We start from the raw sequence: 7382 nt of genomic DNA, 5'->3' as shown, positions 1-7382 counted from the left end.
CTCTCTCTCTCCTCACCTTTCCCTCTTCATCCTCCCTCTCTCCCCCAACTCTCCCCTCATCTCTGCCCCCTGGACTCATATCCTCCTGTCCCTCTCCTCACCCTCTGTAGCATGATATACTACAGTACCCATAATGCTCTGTATTCTGTATCCGGTTTGATCTAACTAAACACGTTCCTAAAGCTAACACTATGGTGTCCCGCCTCCTTATTATTTCAATACAGCCTATTCCCCCCCCTTCTTCTTCTTCTTCTTCTTCTTCTCTCACCTCCCTCCATCCAGATATGATCCTCTCCCTAGCTGCAGCTATGAGCAGCGGCGGCATCCCCCAGAACACTACTTCCTCCTCGCCCTTTGACCCCTCGCCCCTGGACCCCTGGCTTGACCCCTACCCTGACCCCTACCCTGACCTCCCCGGGGTTAACGCCTCCTCCTCCGACGTCCCCGGCCGCACCTATACCTCCGACCTTGACTTACGACCTCTGACCTCACAACAGGTTAGACATGATGTCATCAAGTATAGTTTACTTTTATGTTGTGATTGCTGATTTCATTGCTTTAAAAAAAGTACAGTGACCTTTGGGTGTTTTGAGAATTGCTTAACATATAAATTATAATTTTTATTGTTGTTGTTATGATTATGATGATTTTTATTTTATTATTGTGGTTGTTATTGTTGTTATTAGCATTATAATGATGATAATCATGATAAGGATATGAGGATGATTATTGTCATCAACAGGATGTTAGCCCATGGGATGTGGCGTTATGTGTCACGGGTACACTCATCGCCTGCGAGAACGCTCTGGTCATCGCCGTCCTCTTCTACACGCCGACCCTCAGAGCGCCGATGTTCATCCTGATTGGCTCGCTGGCATTCGCCGACCTCCTGGCGGGTCTCGGTCTCATCCTGAACTTCGTGTTCACCTATCTTGTCGAGGGAGAGGTCGTGACCTTGGTTGCCACAGGGATACTCATTGCGGCATTCTCGGCATCCATCTTGAATATCTTAGCGATCACCGTGGACAGGTACGGTAATATTTATGTCTCTCTTTATATCTTAAAATTAGATTTGCAGGGATACAGACGGTTTCAAATGTTCTGACTTTGCGGATATCTGCTTTGTTGAGAAACGTTTTACTTGCTATGACAGAGATGTGCGGTGTAGTTGAATGCAGTGAATGTGCTAAAGGTGTAAATGTGAATGTAAAACACGGACTGGATTTCAAGTGTTCATTGCATTACAGGTACCTGTCGCTGTACAACGCGCTGACCTACCACACGGAGCGGACTGTCCTCTTCACATACCTGGTGGTAGGGGTCATCTGGTTGGTGTGTCTGGTTCTCGGGGCCCTCCCCGCACTCGGGTGGAACTGCCTAGACGACCAATCAACGTGCTCAGTCTGTCGACCCGTCACCAAATCCAACGCCGTCGCCCTCGCTGTCTTCTTCCTACTGGTTTTCGCGTTGATGATGCAACTCTACCTGCAGATCTGTCGGATCGCGTTCCGTCACGCTCAGCAAATCGCCGTCCAGCATCAGTTCCTCGCCATTTCCACGACCAAAGGAGTCCAGACGCTCTCCGTGATTCTCTGCGCCTTCGCCATGTGTTGGCTGCCGTTTGCTATGTATTCTATCGTGGCAGATTCAAGCTATCCTATCATATACACATACTCTACGGTGCTGCTGGCGGCGTGTAATTCAGTCATAAATCCTATTATATATGCGTTCAGGAACCCGGATATACAGAAGGGGCTCTGGTTGGCGTGTTGTGGGTGTGTCCCGTCAAATCTGAGTCTGAGACCTCGAGCCAGGACATCCAGTGATGTATAGGGAAGCATTGTTCATGGTTACGACCGCTCCAACCTCTCCCTCCGGCCCTGGACCTGGCAATGTCTAGGGAGGGGGTGTAGCGACGTATATAGAAGGGGGGCAGGATGATGTCGGTATTGGAGGAGGTGTGGGTGTACGCCTTCCAACCTAGCTCTGTGACCCAGGGCCTCCAGCAAACTTGGACATCCAGAAGAGAATGTGGTGGTGAGATCAAGGGACATGGTGATGACCCCCCCTAGGATCTCCAGTGAGGGGGTAAGCTTTAGGGAGAGGACTCAGTGAGGTCAAAGGGGACCCTAAGAGGCAAGAGGGAGGGTGTGGGGTGGTGACCTGGCAATGTAACCCCCTTCCCATCCTTCTCCAGGGTCTAGATCAGAGTTGCAGGGGCGGATGCGGCTCTCCTTCATCAAAGGATGAGGGGCCATGGACTGGACTGAGAAAGTCTGGGATGGTTTGCCCTGGGCCTAGGCTATACTTTGCAATGCCACTTCAGTGGGGGATCATAGGCCTCTACAAGGCTACTCGTTCAGAGGATGAGCACGAGTAGTACAGCCTAAGGAGTGGCCTCGATGGAAGATGAGCCGGAACTTACTGATGAGCTAACTTGCTTATGATGAGCTAACTTGCTTATGATGAGCTAACTTGCTAATGATGAGCTAACTTGCTTATGATGAGCTAACTTGCTTACTGATGAGCTAACTTGCTTATGATGAGCTAACTTGCTAATGATGAGCTAACTTGCTTATGATGAGCTAACTTGCTTATGATGAGCTAACTTGCTAATGATGAGCTAACTTGCTTATGATGAGCTAACTTGCTTACTGATGAGCTAACTTGCTAATGATGAGCTAACTTGCTTATGATGAGCTAACTTGCTTATGATGAGCTAACTTGCTTACTGATGAGCTAACTTGCTTATGATGAGCTAACTTGCTAATGATGAGCTAACTTGCTTATGATGAGCTAACTTGCTTATGATGAGCCAACTTGCTTATGATGAGCTAACTTGCTTATGATGAGCTAACTTGCTTATGATGAGCTAACTTTCTTATGATGAGCTAACTTGCTTATGATGAGCCAACTTGCTTATGATGAGCCAACTTGCTTATGATGAGCTAACTTGCTTATGATGAGCTAACTTTCTTATGATGAGCTAACTTGCTTATGATGAGCTAACTTGCTTATGATGAGCCAACTTGCTTATGATGAGCTAACTTGCTTATGATGAGCTAACTTGCTTATGATGAGCTAACTTTCTTATGATGAGCTAACTTGCTTATGATGAGCCAACTTGCTTATGATGAGCTAACTTGCTTATGATGAGCTAACTTGCTTATGATGAGCTAACTTGCTTATGATGAGCCAACTTGCTTATGATGAGCCAACTTGCTTATGATGAGCTAACTTGCTTATGATGAGCTAACTTGCTTATGATGAGCTAACTTGCTTATGATGAGCCAACTTGCTTATGATGAGCCAACTTGCTTATGATGAGCTAACTTGCTTATGATGAGCTAACTTGCTTATCATGAGCCAACTTGCTTATGATGAGCCAACTTGCTTATGATGAGATAACTTGCTAGTGATGAGCTAACTTGCTAGTGATGAGCTAACTTGCTTATGATGAGCTAACTAGCCAACAATGTTGATGTGTGTTAGGTGGGAATGCTACGACCTTGAGGTTTTCATTCAAAACCTTAGAAACTATCATGCCACAATGATCTTGTTGCTGATGATGACTAAAGCTCTTGGATAAAAGACAAGCGTATAACGCATAACAGACAGACAGACAGACACGCAAAGCCAATATGAAGTCTGATTCATTGTTACCCTTGGAGAAGAAACATACCATTTTTTGAAAAGCCCACAAGAGGTTTCCCTGTTATCACCAATGCCATAAACCTCCTAATTTTTTATATATTTTTTTACAGCTGCTAAGCAGTGTATGTTGCCGGCCTACAGTCATGAGGTATAGAAATGCAATTACAGTCAAGTCATCGTTCTAGTAATTCTAGAAACACACTGGGCAGCTAAAACCGTTTCAGCACCACGGACAGCGAAACACAGCGTCAAAAGCTAATTTCAGCACCAGCGAGCTGATGCTTGTAGTCCCTACTTGATTCTGCTCTATGGTCAGTTTTTGCATTCTCCCCCTTACTGGTTAATTTAACCAATTTGGGAAGTGAAATCTGATTCTCGATCTGTGACTAAGGTCATGGGAAATTCTATCCGGAGCCAGCTAACCAGACAGTCGTTTCAACACTTCTCACTGGTTGTACGGTTGAATAATTCATTGGAAAACAGGCCTGGTGTGTAGAGAAGGAGAAAACACAGCCCTGTGAGTTTATCTTTCCAGACAGACAGAGCGAGAGGTGACAAAACGTGTGTCACAGCCGGGGCTCATGTTCGCAGGGCCTTTGGCGGAGGTTCAATCACTTTGTGGTGTGGTGGGTTCTAACCATTCTAGTTCTAACTAATGGTTCTAAATGACGCGGAGGGTTCTAACCATTCTAGTTCTAACTAATGGTTCTAAATGACGCGGTGGGTTCTAACCATTCTAGTTCTAACTAATGGTTCTAAATGACCCGGTGGGTTCTAACCCTTCTAGTTCTAACTAATGGTTCTAAATGACTCGGTGGGTTCTAACCATTCTAGTTCTAACTAATGTTTCTAAATGACTCGGTGGGTTCTAACCATTCTAGTTCTAACTAATGTTTCTAAATGACTCGGTGGGTGCTAACCAAGTGACAGCAGAGGGAGTCTGTCATATCTGACTAGTATCCTTTTAGAATGATCATAGGTTGAAAGTATTGTGTGACAGGCAATCACAACAATTAATAGGTCTACACATCGCAATTCGATATCATTTGATATCATTAACGGGACTTGAAATAAAATGTCAACTGGGCCTATTGATTATGTACACATGGGTTTACAAGTATTGATTTAGGCAGACAAGTTAAATGATAACGATTGATCAACCCACGTCTGAAAACCGTCAATGGAAACAGCATATTGACTACCCTTCATGTCAGGTGAAGTGAACATGGATCCAAATCCAATAGGGTTGTATTGATTAGCTGCCGATGCATGGACAATAGGCAACAGCAGCACAGCAGAACGGAATGCAGGACCAGACTGGGACCAGAAATCAGCCCTGGCATTTCTAAAAAACCTGTCCATTTATTTACTTGAACAATATTAGCCAGATAATGATAATTTTGCTATTAAAAACCGAAGTTAGACAGTCCCACGGGTTAAAAATGGACCAGTCTGCCCCTGATGGAATGTAAAACACAAAACCACACTCTATGGGGTTTTATCTAAATGATTCTATTGGCCGATATACCCCTCATTTCCCCTCTCTCTCAATGCTGTTTGTCTCAACACACGCTCCACACCACACGCCCCCTCTCGGCTCTGTATCTCTGAACGTCTGCAAGAGAGGAGCCGACGCGTCTTAGCCTCAGCCGGATCAACGGTGCGGTGGATTAATGAGGTTTTGCAAGGTGAGCCGAGCAGCGGTGGCATGAAATGAGGCACCAGGCGCAGTAGGGTAATGCAACCCACGGTTTCATTCTCCAACACACACACACACACACACACACACACACACACACACACACACACACACACACACACACACACACACACACACACACACACACACACACACAGACGGAGAGATTATAATGAGGTTAGTTTCTCCCTGAAAGGGAAGCTTGTAGTTAACTGATGTACAAAGGCTCCAACGACAGAGTTACTTGTGGTACAATGAGCATACTTTAGGTTAGTTCTTCATCCTAATGGCACGGCTTCCATTTCCTTGTCTCCGTTCCTTGTCTCCTTTCCTACACGACCTCTGATGGTTGAGAGACACTGACTGGATACGTGGTTAGTAAGGAAAGGAGATGAGGAGAGGATGCAAAATTAGACTATTAGGATGAAGCCCACAAACTGAACAGAAACTAGAGATTTTATAGTGCTGTCTTAAAAATAATCATAATCATGCTTGTTTGCTCTCAATTCTGCAACTGTATCCACTGTTTAGTATAAACATCAACAGCAACACACCAACAATGGTAAAATACTACTATGGATAAGTGCCTGGTGATGTACCAGTCAGGGAGATAGTCGGCTGTGTTGGGAAACAGGGACAGTCTAATAGGGCTTGGTGTTTAAATGGACAATTAGTAATAAAAAAAAAACGAACAAACTATAACAGGCAACTCTCAAAATGGAGCACAGGACTAGGCATGAACTTACTAGACGTTAACTTACTGGACGTTAGCTTACTGGACGTTAACTTACTGGACGTTAGCTTACTGGACGTTAACTTACTGGACAATAACTTACTGGACGTTAACTTACTGGACGTTAACCTACTGGACGTTAGCTTACTGGACGTTAACTTACTGGACAATAACTTACTGGACGTTAACTTACTGGACAATAACTTACTGGACGTTAACTTACTGGACGTTAGCTTACTGGACGTTAACTTACTGGACGTTAGCTTACTGGACGTTAACTTACTGGACAATAACTTACTGGACGTTAACTTACTGGACGTTAACTTACTGGACGTTAGCTTACTGGACGTTAACTTACTGGACAATAACTTACTGGACAATAACTTACTGGACAATAACTTACTGGACAATAACTTACTGGACATTAACTTACTGGACAATAACTTACTGGACAATAACTTACTGGACAATAACTTACTGGACAATAACTTACTGGACAATAACTTACTGGACATTAACTTACTGGACAATAACTTACTGGACAATAACTTACTGGACATTAACTTACTGGACAATAACTTACTGGACGTTAACTTACTGGACGTTAACTTACTGGACATTAACTTACTGGACAATAACTTACTGGACAATAACTTACTGGACAATAACTTACTGGACGTTAACTTACTTGACAATAACTTGTTCATAATGTTGATGATGGAATTTTTCTACTTTGTAAAATGGTGTCTTTTCTATAGTTTTCTATTCAGCGGGATGGACGAGCAAACAGTCACATGCTTTCCCTGTTAGGCTGAGCCCCGAATGGCACCCTGTTGCCGATATAGTGCACTAATTGTGCAAAGCAATGCACTAGATAGGGAATACGGTTCTATTGGGTCTGTAGTGTAGTCAGACAATGAATGCAAACCCAATTCCTCCAATTCCTTGAAAATGCAGATTCTGTAACTCTTCCATTGGCCTTATCGTACCTAACTCCTCTGCAATAACGTTCAGTGTGTTTGTAGTGGATAAAAATAGCTCCAACAGTGTTACTTACTACCGTGTACAGGTCAATCTCAAAAAGCTACAACTGAGAGAGGGGGAACTGGAACTAATGAACGATAGAATCCCTTCAAATCAAGCTCTCACAACGTTCAACAATAAAAAAATAAACAGAAACATGTTAGCCTAAATCTACATAAACCATAATTATGGATCACCATGTGACTGATTATAGAACTAGATTCTAGATAGATCTAGATATGATGAATATCTATGATATATGATGTATATCTA

General features: G+C 43.7%; 1 protein-coding gene across 1 annotated transcript; it reads left to right on the top strand.

Moving 5' to 3' along the window:
• The first annotated feature begins 308 nt into the window (after positions 1-308).
• Positions 309-5267, top strand: LOC110531429 (G-protein coupled receptor 12-like). The gene is made up of 3 exons (XM_021614628.2): positions 309-497; positions 743-1029; positions 1248-5267. The coding sequence occupies exons 1-3, from the start codon at positions 309-311 to the stop codon at positions 1831-1833; spliced, it is 1062 nt and encodes a 353-aa protein (XP_021470303.2). The 3' UTR covers positions 1834-5267.
• The last annotated feature ends 2115 nt before the right edge of the window (positions 5268-7382 follow it).

The sequence above is a fragment of the Oncorhynchus mykiss genome, chromosome 9, assembly GCF_013265735.2.
Source record: "Oncorhynchus mykiss isolate Arlee chromosome 9, USDA_OmykA_1.1, whole genome shotgun sequence".
NCBI lineage: Eukaryota > Metazoa > Chordata > Actinopteri > Salmoniformes > Salmonidae > Oncorhynchus > Oncorhynchus mykiss.
This window is presented reverse-complemented; position numbering and strand designations above follow the sequence as displayed.

Coding starts and splice junctions, on each gene's coding strand:
- LOC110531429 (XM_021614628.2), top strand. CDS start 309: ATGAGCAGCGGCGGCATCCCCCAGAACACTACTTCCTCCTCGCCCTTT. Junction 498..742: donor GACCTCTGACCTCACAACAG/GTTAGACATGAT, acceptor TGTCATCAACAG/GATGTTAGCCCATGGGATGT. Junction 1,030..1,247: donor TTAGCGATCACCGTGGACAG/GTACGGTAATAT, acceptor ATTGCATTACAG/GTACCTGTCGCTGTACAACG.